The sequence below is a fragment of the Ovis aries genome, chromosome 19, assembly GCF_016772045.2.
Source record: "Ovis aries strain OAR_USU_Benz2616 breed Rambouillet chromosome 19, ARS-UI_Ramb_v3.0, whole genome shotgun sequence".
Taxonomy (NCBI): Eukaryota; Metazoa; Chordata; class Mammalia; order Artiodactyla; family Bovidae; genus Ovis; species Ovis aries.
In genome coordinates this window covers 45,117,035-45,141,778 of record NC_056072.1, presented here as the reverse complement: position 1 = coordinate 45,141,778, position 24,744 = coordinate 45,117,035, and the positions used below count along the sequence as shown (strand labels likewise).

The 24,744-nt window shown below is 36.1% G+C and overlaps 1 protein-coding gene across 9 annotated transcripts in view; it reads right to left on the bottom strand.

The window, feature by feature from the left end:
* ERC2 (ELKS/RAB6-interacting/CAST family member 2) overlaps positions 1–24,744 on the bottom strand; it is a 1,001,656-nt gene that overhangs the window by 504,050 nt on the left and 472,862 nt on the right. For 4 of the 9 annotated variants that reach the window (XM_060402360.1, XM_060402361.1, XM_060402368.1 and 1 more), the window contains 5 exons: positions 22,397–22,537; positions 17,501–17,641; positions 13,347–13,382; positions 1,409–1,438; positions 311–504 (listed from right to left, as the gene is read on the bottom strand). In XM_060402360.1, coding sequence (XP_060258343.1) covers positions 311–504; positions 1,409–1,438; positions 13,347–13,382; positions 17,501–17,641; positions 22,397–22,537 — 542 coding nt within the window. The remainder of the gene's footprint in view (positions 1–310; positions 505–1,408; positions 1,439–13,346; positions 13,383–17,500; positions 17,642–22,396; positions 22,538–24,744) is intronic. The other 5 variants (XM_060402364.1, XM_060402366.1, XM_060402369.1 and 2 more) reach the window with 2 other exon arrangements.

The window sequence follows — 24,744 nt, the reverse complement described above, 5'->3', positions numbered from 1 at the left end:
TAGTCACAGCTTCAGTCTCTTACACACTTTGCTGACCCAAAGGCTAGATTATGGATATCACTCAAGAAAGTTGATTATTATTTTTGCAAACACTGAAGAAGTATATAAACCCTCAAAAGATAACCCAACCAACTTCTGAGTATCTCACAGAAACACATCATCATCCCTACAGGCCATGTTCCTCATAAGTAATCTGTTTCTTCCTTGAAATCTGAATGTACATTCCACATTTACCACACCCTGAGATGGACAACTAAGCAACTAATGTTCACTCACTGTTTACAATTTACAACATGACTGCAAAGTTTACCTCTCAAGTTCTGCAATTTTCTTGTCCTTGTCATTCTTTTCATTCTCCACCTCCTTGAGGATCTCCAGCAACCGGTCAACTTCTGCTTGGGCCTTGCCACACTCATCACGGTAGTAAGACGCCTCTTTGTCAAGCTGTTTTATCCGGTCTGCAAATTCTGGATTCATCCTGGAGTCATCTTCAATATTATGAGCCTTCAACATTATATTTTTAAAGAATGTAGTTAAGATAACAATTTAGAACAGCAGACAGTACAGTCACCAATGGCCCAGAAATTAACTTTGGGGGAAAAGAAAAAAAACTATCAAGAATTATGGGTATACTGTCAGTTAAAAGGCAAAATAGAAAAATCACAAATTTCAGCTATTTTTTTTAAAATCTTGACTTTTTAAGGTGGGTTTCTTTTACTGTTGTTATTTTGATTCATTAAATGATGCTTCTTTTTGCTTTTTTTTACCTTACAAGAAATGGGGGCTTGGTGGAGGTAGAGACAGTAATATGCTTATTTCTGGTGTTTTGGCAAGGAACTAAGACAGTTCAGCTCCTCACAGTCAAGCAAGTGATTCATACCGACAGCTTCCTTTTCCAATACAGAGAAATTGAGATAAAGCAATATTAAATTATTTCTCCAAGAATCATCAAGGGCATGTGTAAAGCCAGATAACATATAAGAGATTGGATGACTGATCATTGAATATTTCATTCCACTGAGAAATTTCAGCAGAAGATGTAGAAAGAAAGAATGGCTTGAAAACGCAGAAGGCCTTTCCAGCTAACAGTCATACCCATATGTTCTTGTTCTTTTGGTTAAATTAACCTGAACCGGGAGGAGGATGAGCTAGTTCATGAACAAGCACACAGACAAGAATCCGCAAACACATGCATGAGGGGTAATGGTGGAGGGCAGCTTTACACACGAGAACAGACACAGGCAACAACACGGTAACAATACTGCAGAATAATTTGCAGCCAAAGTATCTGTGGTTTTGTGTGTGTGTGACAGCGTGTTACGGCTCTTTTCTTTTTTTCCCAAAATAAACTTTTGGCTGAAATATTCCCACAGATGAAAATAACACTGCACTGCGATGTTTTGCCTACCCCTTGTTTCCCATTATTCCTAATTGACTTCTTCAAAGAGCAGGCAGGGAAAAAACAAGTAGTTTAACAACACTGCACATTCAACACAGAAAGTTCAGAGAGGTCATATTTGTATATATCTCCAAAATCCATGTGTGAAATAATAAAATGTTAACAATTTATTAGGACTTAAATTGTCCTGCTATCTTCCAGGTAAAACAGATGTCCATTGGATTTTTATAGGCTTTTAAAAAAATTTTTCAGGGAAAAAACAAGGCAAGCAAGCTACAACTACTGTGGGATCAAATGAATCATGCATGGTTAGAAAAATTAAGACTAATAGTACTGTTAGAAGGTTGACAGTCTTTGCAATGATTTAGTAGAAAAAAATTCAAAAATTAGTATAAAGAAAAATAAGTTTCTTATTTATGAAAAATACTTATTTTAAGGATATTTTTGCATGTAACATATTATTTAAGCATGAGGATAGATGGGGAATAATTTGCTTTCATGTTCTTTAGTCTAAAATTTACTTATTCACAAACTCAACTATGCAAAAGAACTTGGAAAAAATATATCAGTTCAACACAATATCAGGTAGCTTTTTATCCACATTTCTCAGAAAACATTAATTTTTAATTATTTAGTATGTACACTGAGTTTCATTATAATAGAATACAATAGAAGTAGTGAGTTTTTTCATTATAATTAAAATAATTTGAAAGAGAATCCTGAGCTAACATGCCTTTAGGAGTTTATTCATCTAATAATTTTATTTTCAATTAAGATGAATATCAAAATCTGTTCATCTCTTATCAAAAATGTAGACACTCATTTTTAAAAGAAAATACTTCATATAACTACTTCTATTTGTGATACTACTAATCAATTCATTACTCTTATAACAGAAAAGCATTTAAAATGCACAGTTTTTAGATTATAAGAGAAATAAAACAATCATTTTACGTTAATTCTCTTCTCCTTTAGACTCTGATACCATTACTCTATGGCAGCTAAAAACCTCTCCATGGCAGTTTTTTCACACTACTCAAACAGTGACATTCAAAAAAAGAATGAACTAAGTAATGACCAGCTACGAGCACTCAAAATAAATGAATAAATGTTTAATAGCTTATTTCTGATGAGTGAAAATTCCTTTCACAACTCAGATTTGAAGATTCACAAAAAACTTGCAGTTAGTTGCTATGGTTTATTTTGGTTGTTTGTATTCCTAAGATAATTATGATCATGAGTTTTAATAGAGGGGTACAGGATTTCTAGTTGTAAGACCTAGATTCTAAATCTCACTTTATGTCTTATGACTATGGACAAATGAATAAGCCTGTCTAAGGACAGTGAAGATGAGAAAATGACAAACATGGGGAAGGTATTGTTCATTTGGAGTTTTACTGTGATTATTAGTTCATAATACGTATTCCATCAGTGGGGCTTGCTATACAGCTGAGTTGATGTCTGTTTAATTTTTCATAGACAAGGTACTACATGCACCTTAGAGTAGCCTCCCTACTAAGTTTTCAGAAAAAGCAGTGTGTTTGTGATAGGTATGTAAGCACATTCCTTAATTTAGCTGCTTGAAGAGATGATAAACCCAAGCAAGTTTTCAGCATGGGGTGAAATTAGACAAATTGCTAGTCTTTAAACCTAGCAAGTGAGTGTGCTCAAGGGACTTGTGGAACATTTCAAGATAAAGATGACCTAGGAAAAAACAATCCTGAATCTCCACTTGTTGATGTCATGTGATGCCACATCTAGGTCATGTTATTAAAATAAAGACCACAGCCAACTTTACAGCTGGCCCGCTGTCTGTTAGGAATTCGTAGGTGCTAATGATTCTTCCTTTTAAAAGGAACAGACAATGTGAAGAACACTTTTGAATTAAATACATCTATTTATCTCCATATCAATATCTACTGATTTCTGGGCAAAAGAGATTATGTCAAAGCACATTTGACATGGGTGCCAGAACTCTTGACAAGGTTATTAAATAAAGTTGTAGATAGATGTGCTTTTTAAAATATTTAAGTCAATAGAAAGCTGTAAGAAGGAGTCATACAGAAGGGTGACAGCTGATTTGGGGTATTCACTAGGGTCCTTGTGAAGACCCAAGAGAAGACAGATTCACACGACTAAAGACTGGCAAGTCCTGATCCAACCTAAGCAGTGGAAGCATAAGTCTTCCATAGAATTTAACCAGCTGTACTCAGCACGAATCACAACTTTGCAGAGGATGGCCTGAAACTGTTAACTAGTATAGCATGAGTGTCTTATACTGTGATATATATACATGGCGGTGGGGGTGGGGGGGGATTAAACAAAAACATGAGGAAATTGAGTTTATAAAGTCAATGCTTGTCCAAAATTATAAGGCCACAGCCTCCTCTTTAAAAAGAGAGAAGGAAGCATTTTCTTTGCATTTAGGTAGTACTCCTGCCTTTTCAGATTAAAACATGGATTTTAAAATCTGGACAGGAAGCTTCTGATGGGGGTCAAAAGTAGGTAAGATATTTGGGCCTAATGTACTTTAGGCACTGCAAAAACATAATACATTTGAATAAATCATTACCTGGACAAATTCCTACCATGGCATTCTGATCCATTCAAGGTTTAGAATGAAAATACACAGTAAGTACTTCTTCTTATGAATCTGTTGGTTTTAAATTAGTTCCTCCAAAAGGTCAGGAAGCAATTGTCAATTCCTTTCATCTAAGACACAGCTTCATTCACTAGTCAGGAATCTAGCTCTTAAAAAATGCAGATTGCTGTGGATTTTCTTTTAATGATTTCAGAACATATTATCATAAATACAATTAAGCACATTATCACTTTCAAAGACATACAACTGTCATTAAAACCAAAGGAATACTGGTGAACTTTTTTTTTTCCTAATTAGAGATTTACCTTTTTCCAATTAAACAGGTCAGTTTAAAAAGCAAATCCAGGTATCTGGTTCTGCTTCAAAATATCTCTGGTAACTTTTAGGGCAAATTTCAAGCATTTTATAGAAACAGAAAATTGAGAAAAGAACATTTAAAAAATGTCTGTGTTACAAATTAGGTAAGTAAAATTTGAGGGTCCCCCAATTATGTTTCTTCCATTTCCATATGTAAGGAAATTTGTCACAAATGGGAACAATCAAAACAAAGTTTGGAGCCTCACAGATGTGGGCAAGCTTGGTATTTTGATATGAACTGGTTTTGAAAGTCTGAATCTAGCACAAAAGAGAAATTTGGTCATGACTCAGGAGAAGGAGTATATAACAATACCTAGCAGTTATTTTAATGAAAGAATTTAGAACTATTTCAGGAAATAAGGCAAAATTTCAGATTAATACTATATCAAAATCAAAATTAAAAGCAAACATGCCTAAAATGATACCAGGACTGATAGTACCAATAAGACAAAACACAAGTTTATTAATACTACTCTTGTGAAAGTTAGCCACTGATTATTTTCAATAAAATGTTAGTTAATCATTCCACGTGCCTAGAAAGGAAAGTATTAACTATAGTCCAGAAGCCTGCTGTGAAACTAGGCAGCGGATAGTCAATGATAATGTTAAATAACTTTCTCTCTTTGAGATGGGCCTTAACAATTTTAATAATTCATTTTTCTCCAACAAATGATTAGTCATGATTATGAAGTATAAGCAAAACACTATCTAATGAATCTGAGGACTCTTCTTTCATGCTGCTTATTGCTTTAGCAATAATTTGTTAAATTTATGCACTGTAAAAATATTCTCTATTACAGATCTTTGGGAGTTTAGTGTCTATTAACAACACCTTCATATCTTAACAGAAGAACAAGGTATATAAACTACTCTAAATGTTATATTTTATTTCAGTCTTCTAAAGGAAGTTCCAATTTTCACATAATTTTCAGTTATGAACAAAATATTACTTTTTAGAACAGAGTTTTTAGGGTGATTATAGAAATTTAAAATATTGTAAAATTTAAATTTTATTTTAAATCTAATTAATTAATACCAAATACAATAGCTGAGTAAAAAAATACATCTGGAAACTAATAATCATGTATCTTTGTGCTTAGGAAATTATGTACTTAGGAAACTTAGTGCTAAAGGAAATTATTCTTGCACAATTCCAGCTAACTACATCTAGAATATTCAAATTTTGTATATTATAACAACTGTTCCAAAAAGAAAATTTTTATCATAGATGAAACAAATTAGATATTTATAATAAACATAAATAAAAGTTCAAAATAATTTTAAGTTACTCTTGTGCAAAATAAAAAGAACCAATTTATGCTTAATACTTTTTAAGACCTTTCACACAAATATATAATTATTAATATAATATAATTATTAATTCCTTTTAACTAAGGAATTTCCTAAAATTAACATAGAAAAATGAGTAATTACCTGGATGGTCTGATATAAAACTCTAATTTCAAATCTTGAGTGTTATTTTGAATTTAATTTGAGTTCTCTAGGTATTGAAAACCTAGATTAAATGTGAGACATCTGTGTGTGTATACGTGCGTTAGTACATGCTACATGTATGCTATGAATTCTCTCTTAAATAGCTGTAACTATACATTGTGTCAGGGAAGCTAGTGTATATGTGAATCAAATAATTTTCAGCTACTGGCTTTAAAAAAAATCATAAAAAGAAGCCACTGTACCTACATAAGGACTGTGAAAGCATTTATAATTGAGGCTATCATGTCCCTGTGATTACATAGTCTTACAATGACATAAAAATGATGAAGAACTCACTGAATATTAACAAAAAAAAAATTTTCCCTTGTATTGGAAAAACGGTCTTTTTCTTGTGACCTTTATGCAAAATATGAGCCCTGGTAAAGATGAATTCTCACTCACTATTTGATAGTCCCTAGGGTTGCAAAGAAATAGAGGAAAACAACAGAATGGGAAAGACTAGAGATCTCTTCAAGAAAATTAGAGATACCAAGGGAACATTTCATGCAAAGATGGGCTTGATAAAGGACAGAAATGGTATGGACCTAACAGAAGCCACCTAAGAAGAGGTGGCAAGAATACACAGAAGAACTATACAAAAAAGATCATCACAACCCAGATAATCACGACGGCGTGATCACTCACCTGGAGCCAGACATCCTGGAATGCGAAGTCAGAAAGCATCACTATGAACAAAGCTAGTGGAGGTAATGGAATTCCAGTTGAGCTATTCAAATCCAGAAAGATGATGCTGTGAAAGTGCTACACTCAGTATGCCAGCAAATTTGGAAAACTCAGCAGTGGTCAAGGACTGGAAAAGGTCAGTTTTCATTCCAATCCCAAAGAAAGGCAATGCCAAAGAATGCTCAAACTACCACACAATTGCACTCATCTCACATGCTAGTAAAGTCATGTTCAAAATTCTACAAGCCAGGCTTCAGCAATATCATGAACTTCCAGATGTTCAAGCTGGTTTGAAAAGGCAGAGGAACCAGAGATCAATTTGCCAACATCTGCTGGATCATTAAAAAAGCAAGAGAGTTCCAGAAAAACATCTATTTCTGCTTTATTGACTATGCCAAAGCCGTTGACTGTGTGGATCACAATAAACTGTGGAAAATTCTGAAAGAGATGGGAATACCAGACCACCTGACCTGCCTCCTGAGAAATCTGTATGAAGGTCAGGAAGCCACAGTTAGAACTGGACATGGAACAACAGACTGGTTCCAAATAGGAAAAGGAGTACGTCAAGGCTGGATATTGTCACCCTGCTTATTTAACTTCTATGCAGAGTACATCATGAGAAACGCTGGGCTGGAGGGAGCACAAGCCAGAATTAAGATTGCCGGGAGAAATATCAATAACCTCAGATATGCAGATGACACCACCCTTATGGCAGAAAGTGAAGAGGAACTAAAAGCCTCTTGATGAAAGTGAAAGGGGAGAGTGAAAGAGTTGGCTTAAAGCTCAACATTCAGAAAACAAAGATCATGGCATCTGGTCCTATCACTTCATGGCAAATAGATGGGAAAACAGTGGAAACAGTGTCAGACTTTATTTTTGGGGGCTCCAAAATCACTGCAGATAGTGATTGCAGCCATGAAATTAAAAGATGCTTACTCCTTGGAAGGAAAGTTATGACCAACTGAGATAGCATATTCAAAAGCAGAGACATTACTTTGCCAACAAAGTCCATCTAGTCAAGGCTATGGTTTTTCCAGTGGTCATGTATGCATGTGAGAGTTGTTCTGTGAAGAAAGCTGAGCACTGAAGAACTGATGCTTTTGAACTGTGGTGTTGGAGAAGACTCTTGAGAGTCCCTTGGACTGCAAGGAGATCTGACCAGTCCATTCTAAAGGAGATCAGTCCTGGGTGTTCATTGGAAGGACTGATGCTGAGGCTGAAACTCCAATACTTTGGCCACCTCATGCGAAGAGCTGACCCCTTGGAAAATACCCTGAAACTGGGAAGGATTGGGGGCAGGAGGAGACGGGGACGACAGAGGATGTGATGGTTGGATGGCGTCACCAACTCGATGGACATGAGTTTGGGTAAAATTTGGGAGTTGGTGATGGACAGGGAGGCCTGGCGTGCTGCAACTCATGGGGTTGCAAAGAGGTGGACACGACTGAGCAACTGAACTGAACCGAACTGAAATATGAATTGGCAGAAGAGATGGGATTTCAAAGGATATGATCATGCAGCGGATACTCATATGTGTAGAAACATTAGAGGGGTCTCAAATGTGTCTTGGCCACTAGCACGGTTACCCCCAGTACCTCCAAATCAGACATTTGCCCTGCAGCAATGTGGATATAAATGAAGCACTAAATTTAGGACTCAGCATGTCTAAAGATTAATTTAAAATTCATAAGAGGCTTCTGGAGATGATCCCTGAGCACAATAACCATTAGGGCTACAGCAATGAAGGTTTGCAGACTGATGAAAAAAATGATATTACTTGTCTCAAATTAAGAACTAAAGAAAGCAAAGAACTCAACTGAAGAGAAATGGCACAGTGTTTATAATGACAAGACAAAACTTATTCAGGAGTAGAGACTGGTAGTTAAGCTGCAGAAAGGTTATTATTATAAGAAGTAATAGGGATATATAGGCAACGTTTTAGACTCCTAGGAAATGACATTAGACTATCACTTAACAAAATGAAGTGACAAAAGTTAAAAGTTTCTAAAAGTAGAAAGTTTATTTCTACTCTAAGAAACAACCAGTCCATTCTAAAGGAGATCAGCCCTGGGTGTTCCTTGGAAGGAATGATGCTAAAGCTGAACCTCCAATACTTTGGCCACCTCATGTGAAGAGCTGACTCATTGGAAAAGACTCTGATGCTGGGAGGGATTGGAGGCAGGAGGAAAAGGGGACGACAGAGGATGAGATGGCTGGATGGCATCACCGATTCAATGGACGTGAGTTTGACTGAACTCTGGGAGTTGGTGATGGACAGGGAGGCCTGGCGTGCTGCAATTTATGGGGTTGCAAAGAGTTGGACACGACTGAGTGACTGAACTGAACTGAACTGAAGATACAAATGCTCCCAGGAAGATATCAAAGCTTAATTCTTATTTTTCCTACTTTAGTTTACACCGGTGGACATAGGACTAACTATAAAATAATCTTGTTTAACAAAAACAAGTTATAGTTCACCAAATTTTGTAGGGTGGCCATGTTTAAAATAAATAAGAATAAAATAAATTTCTTAGGTACCAGTAACTGGTTAGAAAACAAAAGGAGAAACACACAACTCATAACAGTAACTTAAAAATTATATACATAGAAATGCCTTAGGCTATCCATAAAAAGAAATATCCTAGGCCTGTAATAGGAAAATGAAAAACTTAACTATAAAAGATAAGTGAAATAGATAAAAGCTGTATCAAGTTCATAAATTGGAAGAAAAATATCAGAACAATATTATTCTAAAACTATTTTGGATGTTAAATACAAATCAAGTTAAAATCAACAATTGTGCTATTAAATTAGCAAGGTGATCCTAAAGTTTACCTGGAATGATGGAAAATTAAAGGTTAAGAACATTTTAAAAAATGAATAAAAAGCAGAAAGAAGTAGAATAGAATTTGTTTCACTAGATCTTCAAAAATATTATAAAACCATGATAAATAAAATTCTGATCCCACAAGCAATGGAACCTTACCACTCAGCATGAAGCAAAACAATCTAAAGATAGATGTAGTTAAATGGATATAAAAAGTAACTTTAAAAAAACCTAATATAGGTGAATATTAATGAAATTCAAGGATGATCTCTAAGCACAAGGCAATGAGGAAATCCTAAAGGGAAATACAGGTCAAGAACATAAAAATAGGTTTCTATAGAAAAAACTTGAAGTAAATAAAATCTTGCCATAAATCTGAGAAAGCCTCCATATAAAGCACAAAATAATTCATACAGTCCAATGAGCAAAACAAAAAACTCAAAAACAAATGTTTAAATCACTTAAAATTATTTACAGAAGAAAACTACAAACAGCTAATAAATGAATTAAAAACTTCAGCCACATTAGTAATTAATGATAGCAAAGTTAAAGTGAGAAAAATATTCCACCATGCATGTGTCACAGTTATGTAAAATGATAGTTTTCCTGTGTGTTGGTCTAGATGTGACGGAATGCCTTTGTTCAGAGCTGGAAGAACCATGTGACAGATCAGGCACTACTCGGAGCTTTTAAAAGTCCTTGGCCCCTCATTTTATTCTACTAAAAAAATGCAAATGTGGGGAAATTAATATGGAAAGATGCTCTTTGGACTATTATTTATACTGGCAAAGAAAAAAAATAGAAGAAAGAAATGATTAATGTTTGGAGAATGAGCACATAGAATAGAATATTGTTAAAACCATTAAAATGGTGTTTTGGAAGAATATATGAGAAAATTTTGATGATATGCAAGAAATACAGGATATAAAAGTCAATAAAAGCTTTGACAATTTGGTGAAAATAAGGAGTATTAGACAAGAAAAAGAAAAGAATGGAGCTAAAGAGAAAAGGAAGAAAAAAGGAAAAAGGGGGAAGGAAGGAAGGAAAAGGGAGAGAAAGGAGAGAGAAGAAAGAAAGAAGGAAAAAGGTAGAAAAGGAGACAGGAGATGAAAGAATACTGACAGTCAATCAAATGATGTCTGAGTGGGGAACAACCTATATGTTCTTAGTTATTATTTCTGCACAGTAAGATGTCTTATTACTTTTATTTTCTGCTATATCCATCCATATTTTGGCAAACTCTTCACTGTGGCCCTAATCTGCTTTTTATAACTGGAAAAAAAGATAATTTTTAAAAAATTCTATAAAAGATAGAAAATTCATCATGTTACATACCTATCAGTCTAAAAAGCAAACTGAACCCTTAGAATATCTGCAGACAAGAGGAGCTAAAATATTGAACTATTCACTATGGAATCAGAGAAGGCAATGGCACCCTACTCCAGTACTCTTGCCTGGAAAATCCCATGGACAGAGGAGCCTGGTGGGTTGCATGGGGTGTCCATGGGGTCACTAAGAGTCGGACACGACTGAGTGACTTCCCTTTCACTTTTCACTTTCATGCATTGGAGAAGGAAATGGCAACCCACTCCAGTGTTCTTGCCTGGAGAATCCCAGGGATGGCGGAGCCTGGTGGGCTGCCGTCTATGGGGTTGCACAGAGTTGGACACGACTGATGCAACTTAGCAGCAGCAGCAGCAGCACACTATAGAAAACAGTATAAAGGTTTCTCAAAAAGCTAAAGGCAGTTGTCATATGATTGAGCAATCCCTCTCCTGGCCAGATATTCAGACAAAACTATAACTCAAAAAGCTACACGCACCCCTATGCTCACAGCAGCACTATTCACAATAGCCAAATGTGGAAACAACCTAAATGCCCAGCCACAGATGAATGGGTAAAGAAGATGTGGCACAAACATACAATGGACTACTACTCAGCCACGGAAAGAATGAAATAATGCCATTTTCAGCAACATGGATGGACCTAGAGATTATCACACTAAGCGAAGTAAATCAGAAAGAGGACAAATACCATGTGATATCACTTACACGCAGCATATAAAATATGACACAAGTGAACTTATCTACAAACCAGAAAAGGGGAAAGAGGGAGGGAGGGATGGACTGTGAGCTTGGAATGAGCAGATGCAAACTATTACATCTAGAATGAATAAACGAGATCCTCCTGTATAGCACAGGGGACTATCTTCAATATCCTGTGATAAACCATAACGGAGAAGACAATGGAAAGGAATATGTATGTGTAACTGAATCACGTTACTATTAGAGTAGAAATTAACACAGCATTGTAAATCCTGTATACTTCAGTAAAATATATTTTTTAAAAGAATAATAACCTATTTTAATTGTCTATATTCCCAGTATGTCCAAACAATGGGAGCTTAGTTAACTCAGGGAGAAAAAATTAGTCCATGACTTTTGACTTGGTCACCTAAAGGACTGAAAAGTTTGCCTTTGCATCCTAAAGACCCGTCACTGGGTTAGAGGAAAGGCAAAATCCAGAAGTATCAGGTCATCACTATTTCTGGAAATGGTCTACAGGTTAACAGAACTGTTTCTTTCGCCCTACATATCCTGACATGGATGGTAAATTCCTACCAGAGTTTAGGTAAATCAGAGCTGCTGCAGCAACAAAGCCCTCCCCACTTGCCCTCCATATACCCCAAAACCTGATATACTTTGTTTTTCTCCTGTCCGTAACTAATAAGTGTGATATAATTTCAGTGTGGTTACTTTACATCTCTTTAAAATGATCTAAAGAAAACACATACTTTCTTCAGGGTTAGTTAATATTCAAGCATGAAGATATCCCAGTTTTAATTTGTCTTCACATCTCCACTCACTTGAGCCTGCTTATTAACATGTCCACTCAAATATTAAGAGAAAAGAAATTTGGATTATTTTTGTTCCTCTGCTAAAAATCATATGTGGGTACAGAGTTTAATAAAGATGCTCCAATGAGGCTTGAAGAATTCTGTTTCCTAAAGCAAAATTTGTTTCCAAGGATGAAGGGTGGAGGGTGAATCTGAATAAATACACCCAAGCATCTTGTGTATCATGCTATATACAACTAGGAGGAATAACTTAACAAAAAGTTATTGGGCAAATTATTTCCTTTATCCCTGCGATTCCTTTTTCCCATAATGGGAATTTATAAACAAGAAGTAATTAGAGTGCAAGATAGCACAGATCATATCTGCCAAATGACAAATCCCATTCACTTTATGTATTATTTCTCCCATTAAGTCACCTGAGTTGACAAAATCCCCTTTCTTTTTAATAAGTTAAAGAAACAAACTGCTTCATATAGATATACACCTGTCATTAGGATAAAAAGCAAACAAACAAACAAAAAACTAGCAGTGGTATCTGGGCTATTTTACACATATTTTTATTAGCTACCTGTTTTTTGTTTTTGTACCATTAAGTTATAATCAAAACTGTTACAGTTATTAGGAGAGTATATTTTAGATTGTTTTCAAATAACAGGTTTTTAACCCTTGCAAAACCCATAATAATGTTAGGCATTTAGCAATCTCAAAGGGCATAGCCCTACTTTAAAATTTAAATCTATTTTAACTTCTATCACTTGAATATAACATACATTGAGCTGTTTGCTATTTTACAAATGTTTTTCCTTTTGGCATAGATAACTCTGAAGAATGTGGCAAAGATTTCATGAGCCTAGATCTGCACCTGACCTAAGTTTTTCTATCACCTTAGAGTTAAGACAGAGGTAATACCAGAGCTGGCAATATTTCCTTGAGTTCTTAATTTTTAAATTTCACAGACAAAAGAAATGGCAATGGCCTCTGAACAGGTCATTTCTTTTGACAGAATGGAAATGGGAAGAGATTCATAAATATTTCAAAACTTCCCCAATATGGCACACTGTGACATGTTTTCAATGGATCCTCATGCTTTTATATGTTACAGCGGGAACTTTCAGAAATGACTTACTGGGTTGTACATCTGATTGAACAACTGCTCAGCTTGCTACATTGCAAAGTTGGGGAGGCATTGAAGCACAGACAGGGAAAGAAGGAAAGATCCAGAAAAACAGCATTAGCTCAACAAATTCAGTGCATTTGCACAGACAAACTGGTGGTTAAAAAAGAAGAAATTTCAGTTTCTAAACATTCCACACTGAAAGTGAGAGGCTCTAGGGAAATAGAAATGTTGACTTTGGCTCCTTTAAAAGAATAGCTGGAATAAGAAATTTAAGGTTTGTGTTACTTTCCCTTTCTCAAGTTAAATAACCCATGAAATAAAGAAAGCTGTCCACTTTTGATGATACATGAAGTGCTGGCCTCTAGCAATGAATCAGAAGAAGTGCTCTTGGCCAAGCCTGCAATTTATTACCTGAACTTCAAAGATGGTAATAATAAAAGATTAATTAAATCTTATCACTGAATTTATAGCTCTTCTTTTATATTAACACAAGCTTGACTTTTCTATTCAGTCTAACTTTAGAAAAATATAGATTAGCAAACAGCAGGTTAGCAATAGCAAAATATCAGTAAGCAAGACATTACAGGATTAACAGTAAATGGGAAAAGAAAAGAATTAAGTCAGTAGGAAGATTAAAGGGAACCAAAATACAGTATTACCCATTGTCTATTACCAGTTCCTACTAGTAGTTTGTAATTAAAAAATACAGTTTTCAGTGTCTATCCTATTATGTTCCAAGTCCTTTAGAATCTGTAATGCTCTTCTGTTTTATGGAAAAGATATAAATGTTTGTGGATTTAAAGGTACTAAATATTATTTTAAATAGCATCCTCAAATTATAGATCTTAAATACCTGCATCATTAATTTGGGACTCAATGTCAAGGGGTAGAAGCTTGACACTGTAAGCTTTAAGCCAAGACATTCCTTTGACGAGCAAGAATTTATTTTTCTTCAGCTTTGATGAAGTAAATGATAATTTTACTGTGGTTTTAAGAAATACCTTCTTCAAAGATGTTATTAATTGGAAAATGACTTAAATAACATAAATCATGGCATTCTGAATTTCTATTGCTTCTGAAATGATTTCTAGTCATATAAGATAAATTTATGTCTACATATTGAACACTAAATACTCACTACTATGAGTAAAGATTTCCTTACAAGTGAAACTCCAACAACAAAGTTGGAGTTCATTGACAAAACTGGAAAGATGGGGAAGGAACAAATATATCCTGATAACCTTGCTGCCTGATGATGAGAGAGAGTTCTCTATAGACACGGGGTGATTATAAGGGCCACAGTGCTCACAGGCCTTACTTTGGCAGCTGCCTTGAGTTTGAAATCTGGCTGACCAGGTGTGTGGAGCTGTTTTTAAGAGGTGGGATGGAATGTGTAAGAAGTTCCTTTTCTGCCTTTAGTAACCATTTTCAACACAAACTATTTGGAAATGTCTTAAATTGACATAGTGCAGTAAAGAGTTAAAAGCGTGTATGAATGTCCTCCACAAACTTTTCTGTTAAAAACTCATCTTAACCAATTTCTAGCATTGTTTATAAGACAACTGCAGACTTAAATCACAATTTGGATTCCACTGTCACTAGCAGACAAGGTTTCTGTTCAGCTAAACACATCACCAATGTTGTATAGATTTTATGGCAAAAATACCTGAGCGCTCACAAATCTTGAGCAAAACTCCACTGGGAACTCATGGTTTATTTATGACATAATAAAACTATTATGTTTTCAGCTTTCATTTAGTAACCCTTTATATTTTATTCACAAGTCACATACCCTTCTATTTAAAAGGAGGCCCAGACACTCCTTAAGCTTTTATAGCTGCTTATTTTTCCATGAGTAAATGATGTGTATATATGTATATTCACAAATTTTTGGCTTATATTTTCAAATATTTCATGTAGACTTCAATTCTTTTTAAGGTGATGGGTACTTGAGGTTTTTACGGAATTATTTATTAGCAGAAATTAAAGGCTACTAGAAAAAGTATTTCAAACTTTTGAATTTAGTTGATGTAGAGGGCCAAAAATAACAAAATAATTACTGCAGGTTAGGTATAAAAATATTTATATTATAATTACCTTATTTAATCTTACTGTACTATGCATGTAGGAGATAATATAAGACAAATATATACTTAGAAATAAATTATCTTTTCATAAATTTAATAGGTCCTTTATAGCAAGATAACCCTATTTGTTACTTTATTCCTGGTGATGTGGCAGAATGCTAAAATGTTGTCAGGAATAATACTAAAATATTTATCAGATTTGAGCTACAAATTTCAGTATATGGTGTCTATCTGAAAGTCTAAGGAAATCACATGCTTTCACTGACTCTGCAGCTTAGCTGAAACTATGCTGAAAGACACTAAGTTGAATTGTACAGATGTTCACCTATTAAACTAGCTAAGTCATGTTCATGGAAACTAGGAACATCAATATATGAACATCAGTATACGAACCTCTTACTTTTAAGAGGCTTTCCAGTTCCACAGATCCCTTACACTGAAACGGAGGGGGTCAAGTATGTATCTGAAGACATAATATGTGGAATGCCCTTGACTCCATAACGGTTCCTCAGAGTTGATGAAAAGCAGTTTTCATGCCCAGGTGTAGTGGGAGTCCTCCTTCAGGACCTAGCATACTTCAAGTGAGGTGAGATGACTCAAAGACCACCATAAGGAGCCAGCAAAATTCCCTTACAGAGTTATCTTGGAGTCTGCTTTATGATCACAAACATGTTCATTATATAAAAAGTACCATTCATAGGTTCATTTCTTGATATGCATATGCATGTATAACATATTGCAGAACACATTCATATATGTGTCAAGAATATATATCATACACCCAATGCATAAACAGCCAAGTCAATCGCCATTTAAACACCCTCAAAGGGGCAATTTAAACTCTATTCATTGCTTGAGATTTCTGCTTAAATAGACTTCACTTTTAAAAAGTGAGATGATGAGTAGATTTGGAAATGGACTTTGTAATAAAAAGATTTTTTTGCTCTTTTGTTGTAAAGAGATTTGATCCATATATTTATCTTTTTCTGTATTACTAAGGGGACTTGATTAGTGTGGAACCTCATGACAGTTTCCTAAAATTCTATGATGATGTGAACACAGAATAATCACATTTCAGTTATACATTGCATCATGCATATGAAATAGTATATTAAGTTTTTAAATATCCAGAATAATTTCTCCACAGATATATGATGCTTTCACATCCCTATTATCCATATCATATATTTTTATAACTTTAGCAAATGAATCCCCATTTCAGTGTGCTATGAGTTATACATAGTCACACTTTATTATATGGTTTTGTTTGTTTAGATTCTTATCATCTCTTCTGAATAAGTTTATAATTGTCAAAGGGAAACAAAATGCTTAAACTCATAATGTTATGAGTTTTACGTGAACAATGAATGCAGACGTACCAAACAACACAAGGAAAAAGTCAAAGGAAGGATGCATGACTGGAAATGTACTCCACAAAAATGTCCAGTTCAGAGAAAACATATTAATGCTGCAATGCCAAGACCCTGTTTTCTTTACTGTTTTCTTCAACATATAAACTTGCTTAAATATTAAGGTCATTTCTGGTCAAGTATAAATAGTCAATCCATACTGCTTCCAAGGATTTGACTATTTTCACCAACTTCTAGAAATTTAACACTGTTGGGTAAACTTCTGCAAAGTCCCCTCTCCCCCAAAACTGATCCGTTACTGAAAAGTAGTAAAAGTTTATCAATGTATAACAGGGCTCCTGGATTCTTTGACTTATTGAAAACATTTACTGTAAAACATTTATCTTTCTTTATGGTTGAGATTTGTCCAGAGAGTAATGGCTGATCTTTATAATATTTTTCACTTCTACTGCTATTTTCATCTATTTCTCAAGCTTTTTTTGCTTTTTTTTTTTTTTTTTTCCCCAGACAGGAAACCTAAGATAACTTTTCATATTCAGAGACAGATCTGATGCAGACTTCTTAGGAATAAAGATTGCTTAATTAATCCTTTTATCAGCAGATGACAAAAGATACGGGGTTTCTGTTTTTTGAAAAATGTCTCTTCCTTTCCTATTTTATCAATTCATTATAAAACGAGTACGTTTTTTCCTTAGATATCACTTACCTTTTTTAACTGTGCTTCCAATTTGCTACATTCTTCTTTCTTTTGTTCAATGGCTATTTCTAGAGATTTTAATTTGGAGTCCCTTTTCAGCCCTGCTGAGGCTAATGAAGATGCATGTTCCTTGAGGTCAATTAAACTAGACTGAAAGGAAAAGAATACCAGTAAGTAAAACAGTGCAATTTCTACTAGCAATGTCTTCAATTTTAATACACTGACTCCATACATAGCAATAAAGTGTGCATTAGACAGACAGGGTAAATAAGTCTTACTTAGGTAACAATAGTTGACTCTGGCCAGGAAATTAAACTTGGCCAGTTTATAGAAGCAACCAGGATCTAATTGCAGTAGAGTCAAATGTGACCAAATGGTGTGGTCAGTAAATGCATGTTTCATGTCTCAAAGTTATGCTAATGATCTAAGTCCCAAGGTAGTCTTTACACATCATGGCAAAACAGACACCCTGAACCTTCCGTTTACATTTACTGCTGTCAGGTGGCACAGCATCTGAGAAAAATATGAAAGAAAATACCAACTTTAATGCTTTTCTCCCCCCAAATGGCAAATCATGTATAAAAGAAGAATCCAAGTAAGTCTTTATCAAATTCCATTTATTTAGCAGAAAAGTGACCAATGTTATTTCAAACATCTCTCATAGAATCAAAGGTAAATTTATTCAAAAATTCAGAGCACATTTTATGTCTTAGGCCTTTGTAAATCCAGATTCAGGAATATAATGAATCCCCCCAACTCAGACGTGGGGTTACCCAAGTTGTCCAGAAACCAAGAGGTTCCCTGTATAGTACAAATTCCAAAAGGTAAAGAAATAACACTTGCATATATCACAGTACACAACTTTGCTACCTAGGAGGACAATGTCTACCAGCAAACATGGAATGGTTAGCAACATCTAACTATGTGACTAAAATGTTCAGGTTCCACCCAAAACCAGACATGATGCATTTATTTTATATCCATTTGCAATGCCTAGGAAGACACCAAGCAAACAGCAGTTTCTTAGTTAATGATGTGGTCTAATACTTTACTGCATAATGAGCACTGGAATAACCATATTGATGACAATACCACCACAATCACCCAGCAAGCAATCCAAGTTCTAACAACTCTCTGAGTGACAGGTTAGCCATTCTCATTTTTCAGGTCAGGAAACTGAAGCTCACATGAGGCCTTGTCTTCAGCAAGGTTCTCAAGCCATTAATGGGAGATATGTCTCAAACCCAGGTTTCCAACTCCAATTTCAATGGTGTTTTCATGTAACTTCCACAGAAATAATAAAGGACCTTATAATCCTGGTGGCTCAGATGGTAAAGAATCTACCTGCAATGTGGAAGACCTGGATTTGATCCCTGGATTGGGAAGATCCCCTGGAGGAGGGCATGGCAACCCACTCCGGTATTCTTGCCTGGAGAATCCCTTGGACAGAGGAACCTAGTGGGCTACAGTCGATGTGGTTACAAAAAGTCAGACATGACTGAGCAATTAAGCACAGTATAATCCACATACTTTGTCACGGTGAAAACTATGATCACCCCAACTAAATTATAAGTTCCTTGCTAACAAAAATTGCTTGCCTTTATAAATTTTAAATTGCCAGGTGTAATATTAATAGCTCTCTGTGTCAACTTAGCCAGGCCATAGTCTCCAGTTACTCAATCAAACACCAATCTAAGTGTTATTGTAGAGATATTTTGAAGATGTAACTAACATCTACAATGAGTTCACTTTAAGTAAAGAATATTCTTCTTCATAATCTGGGTGGGCCTGATCCTATCAACTGAATGGTCTTAGAAGCAGAACTAGGTTTCCTTCAGGCAGAAGAAACGCCTCCTGTGAACTAAAGCATTAGCTTCTGTCTGAGAGTTTCTAGCCCATCCTGCCTTCTGTGTGAATTCTGTGTGAATTTTGGACTTCCTTAGCCAGCCCCCATAACTATGTAAGTCAATTCCTGCAATAAATTTCTTAATATGATTAAACTTCTTAATGCAGCTCTGTTTTTCTGATGGAAGCTTGACTGACATACTAAGCCCAGTGGCAGGCACATTATTATACAGGAACAATAAATGTGTACAGAAGTGCCTGTCTGAAATTCATACAATGTAACCAGTGTTTACAAAATTATTTTCATTTAAAGTTTACACTCTACCAAGTCATCAAAATCTCTTTTCAATTAGAAGCACATATAAATATACATATTGCTTTTAGGGTGCAAACACAGGAATAACATTTGGAACCCGTGAAGAAAACTGTAAACGAGACAGAAGCTTCAGTGCCTTTTCTTTCATACTAACTATAGGAACTATGGACTCTGCAGCTCTTATATTATTTATATATCAAAGAATGATAATCTTATAAAAAAATAACCTCTTCTCTAAAAACTAGTGAACTTAAATTTTGGAAAACATAAATTTTGCTTCTAAGCTTCCACTAAATTCCTATTTCTGATCAATTCTTTCCTTCTTGGACTCCTAATTTAGACAGTATTTTAACTGTTTCAGGTCAGTTCAGTCACTCAGTCATGTCTGACTCTTTGCAACCCCATGGACTGCAGAACACCAGGCTTCCCTATCCATCACCAACTCCTGGAGCTTACTCAAACTCATGTCCATCAAGTTGGTGATACTATCCAACCCTCATCCTCTGTTGTCCCATTCTCCTTCTGCCTTCAATCTTTCTCAGCATCAGGGTCTTTTCAAATGAGTCAGTTTTTCGCATCAGATGGCCAAAGTATTGGAGTTTCGGCTTTAGCATCCGTCTTTCCAATGAATATTCAGGACTGATTTCCTTTAGGATGGACTGGTTAGATCTCCTTGCAGTCCAAGGGACTCTCAAGAGTCTTCTCCAACACCACAGGTCAAAAGCATCAATTCTTCAGCACTCAGCTTTCATTACAGTCCAACATTCACATCCATACATGACTACTGGAAAAACCATATCTTTGACTAGACGGACCTTTGTTGGCAAAGCAATGTCTCTGCTTTTTAATATGCTCTCTGGATTGGTGATAGCTTTTCTTCCAAGGAACAAGCGTCTTTTAATTTCATGGCTGCAGTCACCATCTACAGTGATTTTGGAGCCCAAAAAATATATAGTCTGTCACTGTTTCCATTGTTTCCACATCTATTTCCCATGAAGTGATAGGACCGGATGCCATGATCTTAGTTTTCTGAATGTTGAGTTTTAAGGCAACTTTGTCACTCTCCTCTTTCACTTTCATCAAGAGGCTCTTAGTTCTTTGCTTTCTGCCAGAAGGGTGGTGTCATCCTCATATCTGAGGTTATTGATATTTCTTCCGGCAATCTTGATTTCAGCTTGTGCTTCATCCAGCCTGGCATTTCACATGATGTACTCTCTATATAAGTTAAATAAGCCGGGTGACAATATACAGCCTTGACGTACTCCTTTTCCTATTTGGAACCAGTCTGTTGTTCTGTGTCCTGTTCTGTTACTTCTTGACCTGCATACAGATTATTCAGGAGGCAGGTCAGGTGGTCTGGTATTCCCATCTCTTGAAGAATTTTCTACAGTTTGTCCTGATCTACACAGTCAAAGGCTTTGGCATAGTCAATAAAGCAGCAGTAGATGTTTTTCTGGAACTCTCTTGCTTTTCGATGATCCAGTGGATGTTGGCAATTTGATCTCTGGTTCCTCTGCTTTTTCTAAAACCAGCTTGAACATCTGGAAGTTCACAGTTCACATACTGTTGAAGCCTGTCTTGGAGAATTTTAAGCACTATTTTGCTAGCATGTGAAATGAGTGCAATTGTGTGGTAGTTTGAGCATTCATTGGCATTGCCTTTCTTTGGGAGTGGAATGAAAACTGACCTTTTCCAGTCCTGTGACCACTGCTGAGTTTTCCAAATTTGCTGGCATACTGAGTGGAGCACTTTCACAGCATCATATTTTAGGATTTGAAATAATTCAACTAGAATTCCATCACTTCCACTAGATTTGTTCATGGTTATGCTTCCCAAGGCCCACTTGACTTCACATCAGGTTTAAAATTGCCAAAATCCAAGGGCTGAAGTGACGCTCTGGAGCTGGGACATTAGCAACTATGCTGGGATACAATCCAACAGGGCAAAAGAACAAACGTGTCATAAAGGAGACAAACATGTTCTGCAAATAAAATGAAGTGTCAAATTGTGGACTATGGCATGTATCTCAGGGTTTTGGAGACTGGAGAAAATAATGTGCACATTACTGCTTCTCATACTTCACCAAAGCACTGCTTAGTACGCTGAAGGGGTTATAGGTATCCCTCAGTACATGGATACTTTTCATAGCCACCACACAAGAAATTTCTTTAAAGCAGGTTGTTTGACATTATAAATGCAGATGAGATTTGTATTCTGTATTCATGTTTGCACTAGCATTAAAATACTGTTTTAGACTGAGCAGCCACAACCTTTTCCTATGGGCCCAGCATGGTACCACATCTCCTAACCTGGGGGTGTCGACTGATTCGTTTGAGAATTGTAGATGAATGCACAGCACCCAACACAAGGATTAGTACCTAACAGGCCCTCAGTAAGTTGGAGCTATTGTTATTACTGTCAGGGCTTTTGTTGTTCTTGTTATCTCAAACAAGAGATCATGAGATCCTCCAAGCCATATGAACATGGCAAGACAGCAGGAAAACTTTCAACGGATTACCTTATATGTGGTTATTACAGTACAGAAGATATGCACAGAGCATCACCGGATGAAGGGAGTCACAGTAAATACTGTTCTATAAATTCAGAGAGCTTTATAAAGCAAAGGTAACTAGATCCCCCAAGTCTTCACACAGTCCCTCAAACTAAGTCTCTAGTCTGCCTGAGCCACATGGATGTGGGTTGGTGAGGACCGCTCGTGTGTGCACTTGTTTTTCTGGACTCACCTCTTTTTCCGTCAGCTCAGCTTGTAAAGCATTGACCTTCTCTTTCAGGTCTTTGTTTTCTTTTCGGAATGATTCTATCTCTTCTAGTCTTTCCCGATCATCTCTTTCCCTTTGTTCTTTCAGACGCTCAATTATTCTTTCCTGTGAGGCAATTGCCCAATTAAAGAGAAAAAAAAAGTAAGACTATCAGTGTACATGCCAAGGCATGCTACAGAATGAAATAAGAAGCAATACACACTGAGGGAGAGGGAGAGGGTGGGATGATTTGGGAGAATGGCATTGAAACATGTATACTATCATGTAAGAAACAAATCGCTAGCCTAGGTTTGATACAGGATACAGGATGCCTGGGGCTGGTGCACTGGGATGACCCAGAGAGATGATATGGGGAGGGAGGTGGGAGGGGGGTTCAGGATTGGGAACTCATGTACACCTGTGGTGGATTCATGTCAATGTATGGCAAAACCAATACAGTATTGTAAAGTAAAAAAATAAAATTTAAATTAAAAAAAAAGAAAAAAATTTAAAAAATAAAATGTCCTATAATTGGAAAAAAACAGAAACAAAAATAGTAGTTACTGATAGGCACCACTGAGCTTTGCCAATGCTATTTTTTTTTTTTGAAGGATCAGTTTTGTAACATAGATTAATAAATCCCATAAATTATTTTAAAAAATTTAAAAAATTGAAAAAAAGAAGCAATACACAGAAGAAGTGCTCCTATGTGTATTGGACTCAACATACACAAGGTATTCAAAATTGCATTTGTGAAGAGAGGTTGTGCATAACAGTATTTGGGAAAGACAGTCAACCGCAGCTTTCAGCTTGTTAACCAAAGTTAGTACCACAAGGTTGTCATGGACCTCAGTGCTCAAGTTCATGGTGGTATCAGGGATTTCCAAGAGCAATTCCAGAAGAATGAGGTTCAGGCACCAAAACCCAAACCCTTGTATGAGGAAGAGGAAGACACAGAACCAAACTCTTGGATCAACCCTCTTTGCTTGGCTTTCCCATCTGATGTCAAATAACCTTCCTTGATTTCTGAAGAGTCTTTTTGTGAGCAAGAGGATCAGAGAGGGGCAGGACCTAGACCCTCGAGGACATAAGGCTGAACTCACGATGAGAACTTGACACAAAATAAGCATTAAGCTCATTATATAAGTGATTATTTACTTCCATGTTTTTTCCAACGATTTCTTGGCCGTCAGTAGAGACTCAAAAACATTGCTAGAGTTTCTCAGAGCTATCTGAGGTACTGTTCTCCTGGGCTACAGTCCTCATTTTGCCACAAATACTTAACTCACAACTCTCAAAAAGGAAAAAAAAGAAAACACTGTTAGAATCTCACCTAGTCCTCATCACATCTGTACAATCTGAACTAGGACTATGGGTTACAGAGTAGTGGGGAGGAAAGCCAGGCTTAGAGAGGCCAGTTGACTCATCCAAGGTGACCCAGCTCTGAAACAGAAGACCCACACTGACACCCAGGGCTGTCTGAGTCTTAGTCACGCCCAAGAGAACACACTGCCACAGACACAAGCCATTCAGGGAGATTTGAGTACCTGACTGCCCTTAAGTTTTATGTCGAAATAAAAACATTACTCTGGTAGATATATTTTCCAAACAGATGAAATCTTTCTGATATCAAAATAAGAACTTTTTTATTTTAAGGAAAATTCTGCTCAGGTAAAATTTGAGTTAGATTTCTGAAACTTGTGTCAAATTATACAACACCTATTTGGATTTTCTTCTAGATGGTCATGTTAAAAAAAATTTGGTGCAAAAATGATTCTTAAGAATATTGTCTTTCATATTCTGAAATTCCCTGGTGGTCCAGTGGTTAAGGATCCACCTGCCAATGCAGGGGACACGGGTTTGATCCCCGATCCAGGAAGCTCCCATGGGCTATGAGGCAACTAAGCCCATGTACCACTACTGAAGCCCACTCACCCTAGAATCTATGCTCTGCAACAAGAGAAGCCCCCACAGTGAGAAGCATGTGCATTGCAACTAAAGTAGCCTCCACTCGCTGCAACTAGAGAAAGCCCATGTGCAGCAATGAAGACACAGCACAGCCAAAAACTAACATTAAATTAAAAAAAGAATATTGTTATTTATATTCTTATAAGTATACAGTAGAAGACAAAGCCTGATACGTAAGACAACTATAATTATAAAATACACAGCTCTTAAAAATATAATGTTTAATGTAGAGGGAAGTTAGTTTGAACACTTGGCCTATGATTTAAGATCCCCCAGGTAAGTACTTTGGAGAAGGCGATGGCACCCCACTCCAGTACTCTTGCCTGGAAAATCCCATGGATGGAGGAGCCTGGTAGGCTGCAGTC